The 19,307-nt window shown below is 39.9% G+C and overlaps 2 protein-coding genes and 1 pseudogene across 6 annotated transcripts in view; 1 reads left to right on the top strand and 2 right to left on the bottom strand.

Annotated features, from left to right (window-relative positions):
• Positions 1–4,962, top strand: part of TERT (telomerase reverse transcriptase) — a 53,343-nt gene extending 48,381 nt beyond the window's left edge. For all 5 annotated transcript variants that reach the window (XM_072605357.1, XM_072605359.1, XM_072605358.1 and 2 more), the window contains 2 exons: positions 509–646; positions 4,287–4,962. In XM_072605357.1, the coding sequence (XP_072461458.1) occupies positions 509–646; positions 4,287–4,390 (242 nt within the window). In that variant the 3' untranslated portion in view covers positions 4,391–4,962. The remainder of the gene's footprint in view (positions 1–508; positions 647–4,286) is intronic.
• Positions 4,963–6,405: 1,443 nt separating this feature from the next.
• Positions 6,406–11,586, bottom strand: LOC140498486 (V-type proton ATPase 16 kDa proteolipid subunit c-like; annotated as a pseudogene).
• A 3,604-nt stretch (positions 11,587–15,190) lies between these two features.
• Positions 15,191–19,307, bottom strand: part of SLC6A18 (solute carrier family 6 member 18) — a 44,801-nt gene continuing 40,684 nt past the window's right edge. Inside the window, exons 11-12 of the mRNA XM_072599520.1 lie at positions 17,929–18,091; positions 15,191–16,369 (exon numbers count right to left, since the gene is read on the bottom strand). Coding sequence (XP_072455621.1) covers positions 16,193–16,369; positions 17,929–18,091 — 340 coding nt within the window. The 3' untranslated portion in view covers positions 15,191–16,192. The remainder of the gene's footprint in view (positions 16,370–17,928; positions 18,092–19,307) is intronic.

Genomic DNA, 19,307 nt, shown 5'->3' with positions numbered 1-19,307 from the left:
CAGGGTCAATCTGCTCTACACTTATGAGACATTCGGACAAGGGAGGCAGTGTTAGTATGCACCTAATTTTTTTGTTCAGTTTTTAAAACTAGATTCAGAAAGACATATATTTTCAGACCTGACTGTTTCAACATAAATTTCTTTTGCTTGACTACACTTCTGTTATAAGAGAAGGGTTTTACTAGGGGAAGAGAGAGTTGGAGAGGAAGAATATGAAACAATAAATAAGGAGAAGAAATAAAAGCATCAACAGAGTATTTTAAAATATACAGAAGAATGCAGAGTAACATTCAGAAGGGAGCACAAACAAGCAAGGCAGTGTTGCTACTACCGCCTTAGATTTATTTTTTTTTAAATATCAGCCATGAATAATTATTACTCACGCTTACTTTTATTAGCATGAATTCTTTCTCTTTGTTTATAGAAAGGAAGATGTGTGTTTGTTGATGCTAAGAATATATTGAAATTGGGGTTGTGCAGACTTGACCTTGTATCTTTGTGCCTTCAGGATTTACTCTGGGTGCCAGGGGAGCCTCGGGTCCATTTCCTTTTGAAGCAGTACTTTGGCTGTGCTATCATGCTTTCTTGATTAAGCTGGTGAATCACAGGCTAGTCTACAAGTGTCTTCTGGGAACTCTCAAAATGAGTAAGCAAATTTGTAAAATTAATGTTTTGGTCACCTTTGTTAAACAAAACCCTCATGAATTGATCAGTCCATTCAGTTGTATAGGCTAATGTTTTTCAAACTTTTTATGTATGTCTAACTAGTGTGATGCATAATATAAAAAATTAGAGGGCAGGAGATTAGAGTGTAGTTCAAATGAATCCAAGACTCCTAGTTTGATATGTGTATTGCCTGGTTTTTGCTGTTGTTCAGTCTTTTTCAGTCATGTCTGACTCTTTGTGACCCCATTTGGGGTTTTCTTGGCAAAGATACTGAAATAGTTTGCCATTTCATTCTTCAGCTCATTTTATAGATGAGGAAATTGAGGCCAACAGGGTTAAGTGACTTGCCCAGAGTCACACAGCAAGTAAATGTCTGAAACCAGATTTGAACTCAGGAAGAGCCTTCCTGACTCCAGTCCCAGCACTTTATCCACTGCACCATCTAGCTGCTCATTTAGCTTTTATTATGACCTAGCTAGCTTCAAACTATTTCTCAGCTATTGATCAAACTCTTAATCCCAGCCATCTCTCAGGTAGCTTTCAATGATCATAAGGAAGCCTGAGTGAGGGAGGTACAGATAATTATCGCAAATGCCCTGCTAATAGTGGGTCCATAGCATCCTCTCCTTTTAGGAAGGCACATTTGGCCCCTATTAGAAGTATGCATATGGCTTAAGGGGAAAGAGGGCTATGCTTAGAGTCCAGAAATCAGGGTTCTTTCCTAACCTTTTCACTAGCCATACAATTTTAGTTAAGTCATTTAATCTTTTTGTGTTCCTCTAAGGGAAGTCTTTTTATGGGACCCTATTGAGGACTTCTACTACATAAGCAAATCATATCCTTCACGTAGTTGACCCAGGAACAAGTGTTATATGTAATGGGGATACAGTAGAAATTTTACCAGTAAATATGAGAATAAATCTAGGATGTCCCCTCTCATATTATTGTTTGATATAGTTCTAGAGGGCATCTAGGTGATGTAATGGAGAAAGTGCTGGACCTAGAGTCAGGAAGACTCATCTTGCTGAGTTCAGATTTGACTTCAGACACTTACTAGCTGTGTGGTTCTAGGCAAGTCACTTAACCCTGTTTGTCTTGATTTCCTCATCTGTAAGATGAGCTGGAGAAGGTGAGCCATTCCAGTCAGTTTCTTTGTCAAGAAAACCCCAAATGGGGTCACGAATTATTTGGACCTGATTGAAAAACAACTGAACACATTTCTAGAAATGTTAGCAGTACCGGTAAGAAGAGGACAAAATCAAGGGCCTCAGTATAGAAAAAGAGGAGACAAAACTATTTGCCGATGACATGATGATTTACTTAAAAAATTTTAGGGAATTAATAAAGATACTAATTGAAATAATTAATAACTTAGGTAAAGTTGCAGGCTACAAAATAAACCCACAAAAATCCTTAGCATTTCTGTATAATAATAACAAATCCAGTTAGCATAGCACATTCAATACTTGTATGAATTCAAATACAGACACTTCATAAAGAAATAAAGAACAACTTTAATAGCTGGAGAGATGAGATATTCAGTGCTCATATGCCAAAATAATAAAAACTATAATACTACCAAAGTTAATTTACAGATTTAGCATAACTACCAAAGGGATACTTAATAGATTAGGTAAAGTGATAATTATTTTGGAAGAACAAAAGTTCTTCCAAATGGTGGGAAATGGTGGGGAAAAAAATTGGGAATGAAAGGAAGTAGCACTTCCAGACCTTAGATTATATGAAGTAGCAAACATCAAAATTATTTAATACTTACCAAAAAAAATTAAAAGTAGGTCAATGAAGCACACAATATAAAGAAGAATCAGAAATAATTGAACTTAGTAACTCAGTGTTTACTAACCCTGAAATCTCAGATACCTAGGAAGGAACTCTTTGTAGACAAAAACTGCTGAGAAAACTGGAAAATGGTCTGGCAGAAATTAGGTTTATGCCAACATCTTACACCATATCCTACAAATTCAAAATAGGAGATCATACTATTAAAACTTATAAGCTCACATATATAACTTTTATAGGTATGGTTAGGGAATGAAGGGGAGCAGGTAGGCGGTTCAGTGGATAAAGTGCTAAGACCAGAGTCAGGAAGACTTGATCTTTCTAAGTTCAGATCTGGCCCCCAATACTTATTAGCTGTGTGATCCTGGATAAGTCACTGAACCCTGTTTACTTCAGCTTCCTCATCTGTCAAATGAGCTAGGGAAGGAAATGTCAAACCTCCAGTATTCTCTGCCAAGAAAACACCAAATGGAGTCACGAAGAGTCAGACACGCTTGGGGAAAAAAACCGACTGAACGAAAACAAAGGGGATGGTGTCTCAACCAAAATATAGAGGCAGTGCAATTGCCAAAGACAAAATAGATAATTTTAATTATGAGAGATTGAAATGCTTTTGTACAAGTATAATTAATGCATTTAAAAAAATAAGAGAAGCAATCAGCTGGGAAAAATCTTTGCATCAAATATCTGATGCACAGTGAAGTAACTAGAGCCAGGAAAGCATTTTACATAATGACTTCAACACTGTGAATGCAAGGAATGACAATCACAGAACATTTGAAATCTAATGTCGCAGAACTAAAGACCAAATTTGGCCCTGAATGAGAGCTATAGGAAGGCATCTTTCCCTGCTCCTTTGCAGAGGTTGGGGTCCATTCAATGTCAGTCCTCTGAAGTCATGATTGGTGGTCACATTAATTAGAATTATGAAGTTGTTCACTTTCGTTTTTCTTTCATTTTATTGCGCTCATCATAGAAAGTGCTTTTCTGGTTCTGGCTGCTTCACTAAATCAGAGAATTCAGATTTTCCCAAGTTTCTCTGAATTCTTCATATTTATTATTTCTTTCAGCTCAATAGTACTCCATTCCATTCATAGTTTCTTCAGTCATCCCTCAGTTGTTGGGCAGCTACTTCCCATCCAGTACTTTGATAACAAAAATGCTGCTAAGTACTTGTCTAGATACAAGACTCTCCCCAATTCTTGTAGTGATAGTGTTGGACAGAAGAATGGTTATAAGTCTGAGGTACTTCCATCCAGCACTAGAACCTATGAAATATAAAGGAATCCTATGAAGTATGTATGGTATAGTCTAGGTAGCCCTGAAGTTTACTATAATCTCTCCTCATCTAGTCTCACACCTTCTGATTTCTTGGAGCCTTAGAGTATCCTTTTCTTCCTTGACCCAAAATAATAGTTCCCTCTTTCTTTTCCACTCTGAACTTGTGATTTACCCAAGTGGGCATTCTGGAAAGGGTTCATTTGTATAATCCCAGACTCTCTCACATCTCATCAGGCTGTATCTTGTTTAATGCCATGCATTTGGTTGACATTTTCTAGTGTGATCAGTTGCTGTCTGTTCAAAGTGGGGAAGACAGAAAGAGGACTTTGTTAAATATATTATAAAAGTTTTCCCATCATCTAGAAAAAAAAATTCAACCAAATACTTTATTCTAAATTCCAAAGTTTTATTTTATTTTTTTGCCCTCAACAACCTCAGAGTTGAATACTTGTTGCTTCAGGCAGAAACTATCACATATTGGTTAAAAAGATAAGAAACATTTGATTTCTGAAGACTAATCTAATACTCCTTTTTTGCAGATAAGCTGCGGTTATTCCGGAAGATCCCAAGGTCTACAATGCAAATGCTAAAGACGGCAATGGACCCATTACTCTCTCAAGATTTCAAAATGATATTAGATTAGCTCCTTGAGTCATTCATTTCTCTGGGTTGAATTGAGATGAATAGCAGGTGTTATATTAGAGTGCCACTTTTCCTTGTCTTAGGCTTTAATTAAAACTAACACTTTTTTCATTAACAGTTTTTTGTCTCACAGTGAGAAAAGGCCCATGTTTCTTTGTCACAGGGTCTGAATCCTGGGCTGATTTTCTAGTTAATATCTCTTAGAGACTAAGGTGCTTTTGCCAGCTTTAATATGTCTAATACTTAGCTACTAATGGGATGTCTCACTCCATTTGGGAATATTCCCAGTTGTGTTGACTTGAAAACAAATTACATATAAAATGTTACAGCTGAAAGACACCTTAGAGGTTGTCTGCACACTCCTCCACCTCTTTATTTTACAGGTGAGGAAACTGAATATTTTCCTTTATTTTTTTCAGTATTTAGATGTAAGTATGTGTTTTGAAAGAGATTGTTGGAATGTAAACTCCTTGAGAGAGTAGGAATTGTTTTGTTTCTTGTGTTTGTATCTCTGTACTTAGCAGAGAAGCTGTCATCTTGGAGGCACTTAATAAATACTTGTTGATTGATTAATCATTGAGTCATAGATTTAGAGTTGGGAGGAACCTTGAAGACATCTGTAGTCTTTTATAGCACTGCTCTCCAATGTAGTAGCCATGGCATGACTTCAAGGGATGTGTGATCAATGTAAGGACTGGGAAGATGGTGTCACACTGTCTTAAGGAGCCGATAGTAGGGTTTATCTCCAAAACAACCATACCTCTACTTCATCTTCTATAGCTAATCCATTTCCAAACCCAACTTGTTTCCATTCAAGCTCCCAGTCTTTCCCCTTCTTCACCAGTCATCATGCTCTGAGGGCATTAATAACCAAACTGGGATCAAGCCCTGATAACAGCAGCTGCAGGGTACCATTGTGAAATTCCTCCCTTCTTTAGCCTCTTCACCCTCTGCCTCCATGCCACCCCCGGCTCACCATGACTGTGACAGGTACCCTTCACAGGGTTGGCTCATCTCTGGGACAATGACCAGGAAATAAAGGGCCTACCTTTCTTTTTTTGTGCTTAGTAAGTATCAACTGAGTAGCATCGCTAAGAAATGCATCAAAACTCTCACAGCTTTTTTTGTCTCAAATCCATCCATCTGAATTTTCTCATTTCTGTCAGGAATACTGTAATCCTTTTGGCCACCCAGGGTCATAACCTCAGTATCTTCCCATACTGTGTAACAATAATAGCTAACATTTCTATAGCACTTATTGTGTGCTAGTAATTACACTAAGTGCTTTATAGTACTTCATTTGATCCTCCCAAACACCCTGGGAGGTAGGTGCTGTTATCCCCATTTTATTTTATTTAAAAAAAATTTTTTTTTCCAGTTAGAATTTTATTTGGAAACGTCACTGTGAGCCCTGACCCCGTGCTACACAGCACCACTGGAAACACATGTTCAGCATGTTCCCAAATCATACAATTCTTACTAATACTAGGACACTACAGCAGTCTTGAGTTTCAAATGATCACAGCCAAGGAATTCTCAGCACTTGACATTTAACCCCACAGTGCAATAATCTACCTATATTTAAGATTAATATGTAGCATGGGAAATTGAAAATTCTTACTCCATAAACGTTATGCCTGTCAAATCTTTATAAGTAAGCCTCCAGTGAAGAGAAAAATGACAATCTAGTTCATCTTTATACACAGAGTACTAACGGCAAATGGGTAGGGTGATTGCATGGCTGCCTGGTCGATCACAGAAGGCCTTGGCCCCACCTGGGCCCAGTTCAGGTATCATCCAGTCTGGTGTGGTGCAACAGACAGAAGTGTTACTAAGACATTGCGTGTTTACAAGACCAACTACCAACTGGACAGCTGTACCAGGTGTCAGGCCATTCATTCTAGAGTGGATTGGGAGGGTTGAGGTGGATCAAGATGGGTCTTTATATCATAGTCTGGCTGAAGGTGTGAGTGGAGGGAGGAGAAGGTGGGGCCCTGGGAAGAAGGGGAAAAGGGTCTACTTGGTAGACAGAATGAGGGCCACAATCAGGCCTACAGCTCAAGCACTTCAGCGAAGATCAGTCAAGATCATCCCTGTGAACTCATCACATCCCCATGCTGTGCTGTCCCCCAAACACCAGCATCACCTAACAATGCCAATGGCAAAGCCAACTGCCAGCCCGCTCAGGCCTACGCTGAGGCCTGATCCCAGCTGAAGGAAAGTCTTGAACAGAGGAATTCCTAGTGTCAGAGTTGGCAGTGAGTACAGCTACCCCCAGACCATAGATAGCGGTAATACCAGCCATGAGGACAGGAATGATTGACTTCATGATAAGCTCAGGCTGCACGACTGACATCCCTGGAATACTAGTGCCACTTCTTGCTGTGCCGCAAGATGCACCAAGAGTGCTGAAGACCATGGCGGCTGAGGAGCCCATGATGGGGAAGAAGGATGTGTATTTGGGACTCTTGAGGTATGTCTACACAGGGTCGGTAGGCTGGAAGGAGATCCGGGCAAGGGGAGATAGGCAAGGGCATGAGGCTGGGTTGCAGGTAAAGGACTTGGAGGACAGGTAGGCGGGTGGGATGGCGTAAATTTGGGAGACTGTTATCCTCATTTTAAAGATGGGGAAACTGAGGCAAACGATTAAGTTACTTGCCTAAGATCCCATCAGTAGTGTCTGAATTCAAATTTGAGCTCAGATCTCCCTGACTGCAAGCCCAGCACTTTATCTGCACAATGATTTGCCAAACTTTGTCATTTCTATATCTACACATTACATCTTTTACATCTATCCTCTTTGTCTACCAACATGGCCACTTCTCTAATTCAGGGTTCGTCACCTCTAACCTTTGAGAAACTGCTAAATTCTCTTACTGGTTCAAACTCCTCTTTCAAACAAAACTCCATTTTTTAAATGCAGATCTTCTCCAGTGGTTTATGTTTGTGAGTACTAGACCACCACAGTCTCCAAACACCCAAAGCTAAGGATCTCCTAGAAGACGTTGGAGTAGCATATTCTGTATACTAGTAGCCACAACACAGCAAAACCAAATAAATGTGCAGGAGAATCTGTATCAAAAATGGCATCAAGGAAATGTGTGAGTGAACAAGATGATCCAATCACAGTGAGAGATTGGATAGCCTCCGTACCTCTCACAATTTCAAGAAAACATGAACTGCACAGGGTGGGTGGACCCCGATGCCGAATTAAAGGGAGTCTGTAGAGAATGGGATTTCTGTCATCAGAGAGAATACATAAATCCAAAGATCTCAAATCTATCGGAATGCCAGAGCACCGTGTGTTTGTTTCCCCTTGTGCTCTGCTGACCTTTTGCAGAATATGCCCTCTTCGCTTATTTCTCCTCTCTCTTGTGTCTTCTGGCACTTAGGGCCAGAATTGGCCCTAGATGTCTTCTCTTTGTTCAGTGAGTAATAGTTCTCTCTCCTAAACCGGACAGTAAATTCTGAGCCCCAGGACCATGTTAGCCATAGAAAGAGATCTCAATTAAAATTTGTTGTTCATGTATAACCCATACCAAATTGCTTACTGTCTCAGGGAGGGGGAAAATGGAGGGAGAGAAAATTTAGAACACAAAAATTTTTTTAAATGGATGTTCAAAATTATCTTTATACATAGTTGGGAAAAAATATCTAAAAAGAAAAAAATTGTTTAGTCATTTTTCAGTCATGTTCAATTCTTCATGAACCCATTTAGGGTTTTCTTGGCGGATACTGGGAGGTGGTTTGCCATTTCCTTCCCCAGCTCATTTTACAAATGAAGAAATTGAGGCAAATAGGGTTAAATGACTTGTCCAGGGTCACATAGCTAGTAAGTGTCTGAGGCTGGATTTGAACTCAGGTCCTCCTGACTCCAGGGCCTAGCACTCTATCTTCTGCATGCCCCCTAGTTACTCTTAATAAATATTTATTCTTTGCTTAAAATAACAACAGGAGAGTTACTGTAATGAAGAAAGCCTGGATACATCACTAAGTGAAAAATTATTCTCGGTTAATAAGTGTTTATTAAAATGCCTTCTATGTGCCAGGATTGTGCTGGGTGCTAGGGATACATGGGGAACTTACATTCTGTAGGGGAAAAGCTAGACTTAGAGCCAGGAAAACCTTTGTAAAGTTTCCAATAAGGTGCCAAGTGGGCTTGACTGATAAAAGGAATTTCTCAAAAGGGAATCTGAGCATTTTTGAAGAAGACCATGCCATCAGAGAAATAATGACATGACTTGCACTTGACTGTTTTGAGTGAGGGAGGGCTATGCAAAATCACCAGCCTCTCTTTCCCCTCCTCAACCATCTGGATCCAGTGACCAGATATTCATCAGGATGACTGGAGATGGCCCAGGATGCAATGGGAGAACTTGGCCTTTTTAGGGAAAGGCCTATTCAGGTGCTCACTTAGAGTGAGCTGATGGCCATTCAGTGAATAGGCCCCTTTAAGAAGTAATGAGGGAATGGGCCCTTTAATGAGCCAAAGTAAAAAGTATAAGTAAATGAAAGTGGGAGGGAAAGAGCAAAAGTTACAAGAGACAGAGAGATAGAGAGAGAGAGAATTAGAGAGAAAGAGAGAGACAGTAAACCCCAAGTTAACTAGGCAAAAGGAGAAGGAAGGGGGCAATGGGGGATAGAAGGGAGAGAATGAGCTGAGTTACCCAGCTAGCTGGGTCCCCATTCAGGCAACTCATGGACCAAGTGATAAAATTTAAAGGAAAGATGTCTGCTCAACATAAGAACTTTGTAATTAGAGTAGTCAAAAAGTGAAGGTACTAGGGATCCTATAAGGCTGAGCTAAGTAGGGTGTGCAGTCAGCCATGGGAGATAGCCTATATAAAGGCAAGGCGATGGGTGATGAAATGTGTAGGGAAAAGTAAGACCAACTTGACTGGACCATAGAGTGCATAGAATAAAGGAATAATGTGCTGGAAAGATAGGTTGGCAAGGAGTTAGTATTTGACACGAGGCAGTAGGAGCTGCTGGGATTTATGGAGCAGGGGGAGGTTATGATCAGACCTATGCTTTAATAATATGCCTGGCATTTGTGGAAGGATTGGAGATGGAAAGAGATTGGAGGCATGGAGACTAATTAGGCTGTTACCATGTTACATCTGAGAGGTGATGATGGCTGTGTGATCTGGACAAAAGGGGGCAGGTGTGGGGGGTGGGGCGTGAAGGTGTTTACCTTTGACTCTGCAGCTGATTGGATAAGAGGGGGAGGGAGGGAGGTGAGGATTACTCTAAGATTGGGAACCTGAGATTGATGTCATCCTTGAAGTGAGGAAGAAGGATGAGTTTTTCCAGGGAAAGAATGAAGGGTAGAGAATTAGCAGTTGTCTGCTCTCTGTTCTCATTCCCCTTTTCTCTTTCTATGATTTGAAGCCCACAAGGCTTCATGTCTTTATGGGAAAATAAAATGAGCATTTTTGGCAAAGTGCATAGAATGCTGGGCTTGAAGTCAGGATGATTCATCTTTCTGAGTTCAAATCTCACCTTAGACACTTACTAGCTGTGATCCTGGACAAGTCACTTCACCCTGTTTGCCTCAATTTCCTCATTTGTATAATGAGCTGGAGAAGGAAATGGCAAACCTCTCCAGTATCTTTGCCAAGAAAATCCCAATGGGGTCATGAAGTATTGGACCTGATTGAAAAGTGACTGAACAACAACAGAGTCTCTGTGCTAGACCTGTGTGACAGTCTCCGTGCTGAGGATGTGTTCTCCTTTGGAGCCCATCTGTGCATTTGATCTGTTCACCAGATCAAAGTAAAGTGTTTTCTTTGTAAAGTGTTTTCTCCTACTAATGCAGGCATGCCCTCAAGTGAAAGGAAGGTGACTTCCTACCTACAGCAGCCAATTACTCATTATATGGGGAATGTTATCTTTTTTTTATATCTGTTGCAGAGGAAAGCATTCCAAATGACTGAGTATAATGCATTTATTATGACCCAAAGTCCATCAATGACCATCATAAAGCTATAGAAGGATACCTGGTACGAGATTCTCTGTTTGAGTTTCTCTGTGAAAAGAAGAGTAAAACTCCCTCTTGGTTAGGTTCTCTGGAGACACTGGCACGTAGGCATTTAAACAGATTAGTATACTTTTAAAAAATTTATTTAATATATTTAATTATAGTTCAACTCCCCAAAGCCCAGCAAAGTTACCTACACCAACAAAAACCTCTCTCCCAAAATCAACCATGACTTTTTGGAAGAGACTACAGGGCTGTTAAGTAAGACAGGCTTCAGAAGGTTCAAAATACAAGATCCAACGTAAGGAAACATGGAACACATAAGATAGTAAAGTAAGCCAGATTTTTACAGAGACATACAATGCCAAGGACAATCAGGAAGGGTGGTGGAAATAGATCAGGCCATTTGGGATTCCTGATGGATTTGGCCACAATGTCCTTGGGCCCAAGGAGATGGGGTACACTCACCCAGTGAAGTCTGAAGTATTCTTGGTTTTTTTTTTTTTAAATTAGGTTCTTAAGAGGGTGGAGCAGGACTAAGCATTAAGGGAAGGGAGCGTTTGCTGATTCCTGCTAGTGGAGAAAGAGAAGATGTCTAAGGAATTGGTAGTTTGCTGATACTCAGACTCCCCTCTCCTAGAGAAAGGGGGCATTGACCATGATTGTAGGTCTGACTGGGTGACATAGGGGTTTTTGAGCTTCTGAGGGGCATATTCATTTATAGCTCGTTGGAGAGGCAACCAAAGTCTTTACCGAAGCTCTATTAGGTATTATCTTGAGGAAAACAGAGTTCCATTTTATATGTAGTCTTCTTTCATTAGAATGTAAGTTTCTTGAGGATAGGGATTTGACTTTCTTAATTGTATTTGTACCCCCAGGACTTAGTGGAGTATCCCACATACAGTAAGCACTTAAATACATGTTCTGTCTTTACAATACCCCCAGTAAATGGTTATCCAGCCTCTTGCTTGAAAATGTCCAGTGAGAGGAACTCATTACTTCCCTAGATAGCCCCTTCCACTTTTCCATGACACTTATTATTGGAAAGTTTTTCCTTCCTTGAAGTCTGGATCTGTCTCCACCCACTCATTTATTCTCAGTTCTGCCCTTTACAGCTAAGCCAAACAAAAATGATCCTTTCCCCAAATACCTTTTCCAGAAGCTTGAAGATAAGGTATTATCTCTATACCCTCTCCCTTTACCTGCTTAGTGCTCATCCCCCAAGTCATCTCTCCAGGTTTAACGAATGTCAGAGACAATTTTCAAACCTTGATAAAAAGTTTGGGTTTGGAGTTAGGTTTTTTGTTTTTCTTTCTTTTTCCTCTGACTCAATGGAATTAAGGAGACAGTCATAGAATATGAATTTGTATTTGTGATCAATCCGATGTTTTCCTGCTTCAAGGAAAGGATACGGGCTTTTTCTCTAGCTCCCAGTGTTACCTGTGGTTGGCTTTGCAGACTGACCCTGGCCTCTTTTAAAGGGACATTCCTGGGAGCTTGCCAAGATGATAAAGCTGTACATCCCCAAACTGAACTTGAATAAATAAAGCAATTCACAGAGCTGTTTATTGTAAGAACAGAATGCGCTTAGCTCAGCTGTTTCCCTCTTCCTGCCTCACTGCACTGGTCTAAGAATAGAAAAACACAGGTTGTTCAGGACAGATTTATAGCAAGAAGGGGACCCTTAGAGATGTTCTAGTTCAATGCTTTTATTTTTCAGATGAGGAAACTGAGAAACCTAGAAAGGTTGTCACTTGTCCAAGGTTAAAAAGTAATGAGTGGCAGAGCTGGGTTTCAAATCGGGTCCTTTGAATCCAACGTTCTTACTACTACTACACTGCACTTACTGAACAAACAGCTAGGAGAAAAATGGTTTTAATAGAAATTGGTCTGTATCAGTTACTGAAAGGTTATTGGGTCACACACCTGCCTCTTTTGTAGGCTGGCAGTAGTCACATCTATCTGAAAGTGCCTCAGTGACTCCTGGTTTGTGTTTTGTCTCCTCGTTTTCTCCCTAGACCTTTGCTTCATCCTTGTATTAAGGACCCCGCAGACAGTCTGGGTGCTAAGTACTTGGCAAATGAGAATATGAAGATACAACCTTAACTCTTGGACAGTCTGGTGAGAATGCTATTCTGGGGAAGTCTAGTTTCTACATTTAGTTTCCAGGTGGGCTATCTTGGCTGCATTTCTCAGCCTTAGTGTGACCCCACCTTAGTGGCAGGGATCTCAAGGGGCTTTTCATTACATTGATCGTTTCTCAACATTGGGAAAGCAACCTAAAACACATGCCTATACATCAACAGGTTCATCTTTGTATGTAGAAGCTAGCATATTTTGATCACTTTGTGACTCTATGGTTTCATTCATTCCCCTCTTTATTCAAACAATATTTGTTAGGTAGGTACTGTGTGCAGGGTACCTAGCTGGGCACTGGAAAAGATACAGGGATGAGTAAAGACGTGGTCCTTACTCTTAACGAGTTTATCCTTTTGTTGTTTGATTGTTTCAGTTGTGCCCAACTCTTTGTAACACCATTGGGGTTTTCTTGGCAAAGATATTGGAGTGGTTTGCCATTTCCTTCTCCAACTCATTTTGCAGATGAAGAACCTGAGGCAAACAGGTGACTGGCCCAGGGTCACACAGGTGGTGAGTGTCTGAGGCTGTTTTTGAACTCAGCAAGATGAGTTTCCTAATTCCAGGCTGGCACTCTGTCCACTATGTCACCTAGCTACCCTTGTTCATTATGTAACAAGGCTAATAAGACATGTACATGAATATATTTTTGTACATTTTACTTGGATTGGTGAATCTATATGATAGAGCTTTCAGCAATTATCTCCTCCATTTATGATGATTTTTTAAAAAATGGATCTACATGGCACAGCCTTGTTGATTTAGCAACATCTGGTACCCCTTATTTAGCAAAGAAATGTTTGCAAAAGCTTATCAGACTCATCAGAAGAGGAGCTGGGTGGTTACAGAGGCCCTGACCAACTAGAGCCTTTTATGACCATCCAGAAGAAATCGTAGGGACCAGATGAGTCATCAGAAGCCACGTCTGTCATTTCAATAAACATTTAAGAAGTAAACAAATCAATGTTGGGAGCATCACAATTTGGTTGCTGGGAGGGAGTAGGACAAAGGTCAGCAGGGATTTGGAGTAGGGAAGGTAAGGAAAAGATTGCTAACTTTTCCCAATATCTTCAGTCTTTCCCTTGAGAGGATTTTCATGCATCCAGTGTAGCCCATGGATGTGGCAGGGACTGAAAGGAATACCCTATTACATACCTATACCTAGAACCTCTGCTGTTTTGCAAAGTAGACCTCCCAGGATAATTTATAGCAACCAAGTACTGGTAAATATTTAACAGCTGGCTCTCCAAAAAAGGGGGGAACAAGATAAACTTTAAATTTTGATCTGAATTACTAACATTTCCTCCATCACTTTCTTAAGTCTAGAGTAGATGAATAAACAAAACAATAAATCAAGCCCTGATTTGTTGTGTTTGCCAATTCCCAATGTGTAATTTTCATGCTAGAAATTTAACAGTTGGCTCACCAGAGAGCATGAACCGGCACCAGCACACCCCTGATTTGTAGGAATTTAGGCAACCAGGAGTATAATAGGAACTAAAAAGAATTTTCTAGCATAATTCAAATAAAAGTTTAGACTAGTGTTTTTCAAACAGCATTCAAGGACACTGAAATACCCCAAGCTTGTATTTAATTTGTATTTCTTTGTGTTGTTTTTAAATATATATTAAAAAAAATTTTTTAGGGAATTTTTACTATAACAGATATGCTAAAATTTTGTTAAAAGGGCCCTACTACTCTGGAAAAGTTTGAGGACCACTGATTTAGACTATGAGAACCTGGATTACAGCAAAAGAGTTTGAATTCAAAAGACAGATTTTACTACTAACTTCTGTTTACCTGGGAGAAAGGAGTGAGATGGCCCCTGAGTCTTTGTGCTAAAAGATCTGAGAACTCCTCTTTTGTGAACTAGAAAAAAGACATAAAATCAGTAACTCGCTGGAAATGCCAGCAAAGAGAAGCAGAGGGCAGTTGAATAAAAGTGCCAGCTGAGTTGGAGGCACCTCCAGTGAGCAGACAGTCTGGCCTGCAACCCAATCACTTCAGCAGAAACCGTAGGCAGCTTGGTAGAGAAGCAAGCAGCAGTTCTGGAGCAGAGCCAGAAAGGTGTTCCAGTTCAGAACCCTGCCTCCCCGCCAAGGAGTGTGAATTACCCTGACCATGTGTCTTCCTTCCGTCCCTAATCTTCTACTTGGGGTACAGTTGACTGTGGAAGAGTACATCCCTATGTTTATGGGGAATAGTTCTTATCACTTTTTTATTAAGTTAAAGTAAATACTTTTACTTCAAAATAACATGTCCTCTAATTGGCTAGTAAAAGAAACACATTAGCAGAGGCTCATGAAGCAACAGTTCGGAGTGGATGCTGATCCACAAGGGGCCTCAAACTTGGGATAGCTTTCAGAGGAACCTGGGTGTGTTTAAAGGGGGTAGGGGGTAGGCTAATGCCTTACCACAGGGGAAAAGCAATTGAGGATGGCCAGATAAAGTAGGTTCTCAGGTCTGCTGATCAGAGACTGCTTCTAGCAATACAACTTTCTTTTAAATAGACATGGTCAGACTCTAGGAGTAAATAGATTAGTGTATGGACTATAGACAACGTTCATGAATGGTATAACCTTGACAAATATGTTTGATAACCTTGTCTGTCATTTCAGAGGTTCCAGTGGCTTCTGCATTTAAAGAACAGACAAATCACTATATTGCTTAAATCAAATTTAATCATGAGAAGTGGCTTAAAGATAAGCAAGACGACTGATTCTTAGTCTGCCATTTTGTCATCTTTAAGTATTATATTGATTTATATGTTTAGCACGAGAATATTTTCACCATTGAATTCCTTGGTACATATTTTCTTTTCTATTTTTTTCTTTTGTTGTTGTTATTGTAGCTTTACATTGGTGTCATTATAAGCCTTTGAAATAGAATCTGAAAAGGGTATAGAGCTTAATTTAGAACATGGTGAATAGATGGTTTGCAAGAAAGAGGAAGGAGATGGAACCAGATGTGGTAAAGCTAATAGAAAACAAGGTAGGTGTGGGTAATGTGTGAATGACTGGACAGGTAGAGAGGAGAGCATGAGAATGACTGGGCAGTTAGTATGGAGATGAGGTTCTAGATTCTTGTCCATGAAGCAGCTGGCATCATTCAAAATGGTCCATCTTGAGGCACATTGGGAATATGCTGGTTCATTTCTCTTGTTGGCCAGGATACTCTCCATTGGTATGTATTGTTCAGTCATGTCTGATTCTTTGCTACCCTCTTTGGGGTTTTTTTTTGGCAAAGACACAAGTTATTTGCTATTTCTTTCTCCAACTTATTTTACAGAAGAAGAAACTGAGGCAAACAGGGTGAAGTGACTTGCCCAGGGTCACACAACTACTAAGTGTCTGAGGCCTGATTTGAACTCAGGAAGATGAGTTTTCCTGACTCAAGGCCCAGCATTTTGTCTACTGTGCTGCTGTGTATTATTGACATCCAAATGGGAAATATACTTGTGAGCCAGTAATTAAGGGAAAACTGAGGAGTGCAATATTCTAGAGCTAGGAGAGAGAATGTTGTCATGGATAACAACTGAATAAACTACTCATCATGCTGAAGCTGCATACTGTCCCTCTTGTCCAAGTGACAAAACCACCCTGACAACCCAAACTCACGGTTTATGACATTAATTCCCCTATTTCCTTCCTCTTTTACAAAGAATTACCCCTTCAGTCCTCAACAGATTCATGGGTTTTTGCCATCAGGTGTTGGCCATGCATTCTTCCCCTTTCCTTGCCTTCTGTTGATTAGTTGAAAAAGTGCTATCCCAGGTATCCAAATGCAAGGAAGTAGTGACAACATCACACAGATGACTTGCACCCAGACAGGGTAAAATTTGTCCTGCTTGATTGGAAAATCAACCTGTAGGAATAAAACAACCACAAAGTTTGTTGCTGGTGTGCCCAAAGTGGCATGGAGAGGTGGCATGGGCTTGTCCCTTTGGCACCCTTATTTTGAGTTCCCTTGAATAAGGGTCATTGACAGTAAGAAGAATTGAAATGGAAAGAGTTCCTCCCACCAACTGTAGCAATTACATTTCTATTTTTTGATGACTTAGAGCTTTCGCTGTGGAAGAACTTCAGTCTTCTTCCTTCCTAGGATCAATGAACTCAGAGTCCTAGCTGAATTACAAGAAAAATAAAAGTGTACACTTCTGTGCATTAAAGAGAAATGCCAGGGTAAGACCCCTGGCTCCTGAGGATACTTTCCCTGCAACATAGCAGCTTCATCCGAGGGGCAAGATGGACAAGGACCTTACTATGATCAAGATAGTTTTGGGTTCTTGAGAGCCAAATTGGTTCTTGAATTAGCGTAGTTTAGATGAGATGATGTCCTCAGAATCTTATTTAGGTTTTCCTAACCGAAGTTGTTTTACAATTATGTCATTGATAAATTATCACTGAACCTCAGCATAAAGTCTCAAAACTGTCTTGTAACCATTACTCATTTATAATGTCATTCTGCTGATTACATATACCTCCATAATTATCTCATTTAACTTTGTGTTTTTGTGGGACCAATTAGCAATGTTAGGTGAGGCATGTCTATAGATAAAAGAACTCTGAAAACCATGTAGTGGTTATGTGATGTATTATTTGGAATTGCAGCATGGTCTAGACCAATGGTGACAAGCTCATATAGACATAGGTCTTTACAGACCACATATTGACTTAGAAAACCACAAATTGGCATTAACTATCTTGTGTTTTATTTTGCTAAATATTTTCTTGTTACATTTTAATCTGGTTCTGGAACACTCAGAAATTTTGTAAGCACATGTCACTTATGAGTTTGACACTTTTGGTCTAGAGTCTATTCCCCTCATTTTACACATGAAGAAATTAGGCCCAGAGAAATTAAATTTCTTTCCTATGGCCACACAATTAGTGAGATTCAGGACCTACACCCAATTCTCCAACTGTAAATCTAGTACCTTATCTTTTGTACCACATTTGAAAGGATAACTAAACACTGATAAATGTTTATATAAAACTAGCATATCATAATATATGCTTACTATGACAGATTTTTACATTTCTCTTTATTCAAATAAAGGCATTTCATTTTTATTATTACTGTCCTTTTTACCTTTGCACTTTTCACTGTCCTCTTATTAAGAGCCCAAATATATGCCTTACTCAGGGTTTAGACAATTAAGATGTTGGGGAAAAGAAGCAGATTATGAGATCGGGGCCTTAATGCTGTTGGTGGATCTGATTTGAATTGATTATTTAGTTAATGATTATCCAGTTTATAGATTCTCTGGGTCTTTGTTGCTATGGAGGTAGATTTTTGGTCCAAAGATATCCACAGCCATAAAGTTTAAACTGATTCTAGAGACTTGATAAATCTGGTTCTTTGTTGGGCCCAGAGGGATGAATGGGCGAGACTCCCTGAATTTGTTAAACAAAGAGACCTACATATTGTGGGTCCCAGGATCCATACGTTGGCTGCTTTTGTGTCATTAGGATGATGTAGGCTATAAAGATGGTCAGCAGGAGCAGAGGACTGATGACTTTCCATGTCACCTGCCAGTAGATGTTGGGCCGCCTTCCTGTCATCCATTCCACATCGTCACAGAACCTGCCACATGAATAGAACAGTTCACATTCTTGCCCCACCTCTCCTACCCTAGCCCTGACTTTGAAGTCTCTTCAGTTAGACTCTCTAAACAGGATTATCTTTTCTGAATGTCATGGACATCTTTCAATTCCTCTTTATTGGTAAAGAATGAACACTGCAGATTCTAATCCCCCCAATCCCCCCGATTACCCTTATGTATTTATTAAGAAAATACTGCAAGTTCCAGCTTTGACAATCTTGAGTGACAATTACCTTTTCCCTCTCCCTTTTTGTACCATTCATACCATGTATAGGGTGGTGACTATTATACATCACAGATAAAAGCATCTTTTACTTGACTCTTTATAAGAAATAAGCTATGAAGTTATCAAATTAAGTATTGAGAAGCTTTGTCCAGGGAGGAAACTGAGTACTTTGGCAAGCCCTTTCAAGATGCAATGACTTCAAATACAGATCCATTGATAAGGTATATGTCATCTAAGGAGCAGCCCTGCTAAATTCATAAAGGCTGAGTGCCAGATTTTGCATTATTGGGTGAGTTTTTTGTCTTCACAGAATCATGAAGCCTTTTCTATGGTGTAGAGGGAATGAGAGCTGAGCAGCAGAGGGAATCCTCAACCACCGAACTCACTGACATTTCAATGATTGGAATAAGGAGACATAAACAGGCCTGTTTATATCTCTGCTTCATTCCTTCAGGTTTTCCTAAGACCATTCCCTAAATAATTAGACAACTGAATGCAAAATAAATAAGATGCAGTCTTATTGAACACAAACTGTGGTCTTAATCTCCTTACTCTAATTTTGGTTTTGTAAAGGAAACCCACTGCTGTTTCGTTTTCTGCACTGCTTCTTACTGAAATCACAGACTTATGGAGCAGGATGACTGAAATGACACTTCAGATAATATTTACCTTATTCTTTTTTTGGAGGGGGGGAATGCAAGGCAATTGAGGTTAAGGGACTTGCCCAAGGTCACACAGCTTGTGTCAAGTGTCTGAACTCAGGTCCTCCTGATTCCAGGACGGGTGCTTTATTCACTGGGCCTGGTTGCCTCAGATAATATTTACTCTTTCTTGTACACTATTTAGTAGATGGTCTGTCCAGCTGGTTTCAGGACACACTTGAGATGAATCCTTTCTTTCCACATTGGAATCAACCATATACAAAGGAACAAAATATGATTCCTTAGATATGTGCTTCTAATAGCAGAGTC

This window comes from Notamacropus eugenii, chromosome 4, assembly GCF_028372415.1.
Source record: "Notamacropus eugenii isolate mMacEug1 chromosome 4, mMacEug1.pri_v2, whole genome shotgun sequence".
In the NCBI taxonomy this organism is placed as follows: domain Eukaryota; kingdom Metazoa; phylum Chordata; class Mammalia; order Diprotodontia; family Macropodidae; genus Notamacropus; species Notamacropus eugenii.
Note: the sequence above shows the minus strand (reverse complement) of the source record. Positions and strands in the feature narration are given on the sequence as shown.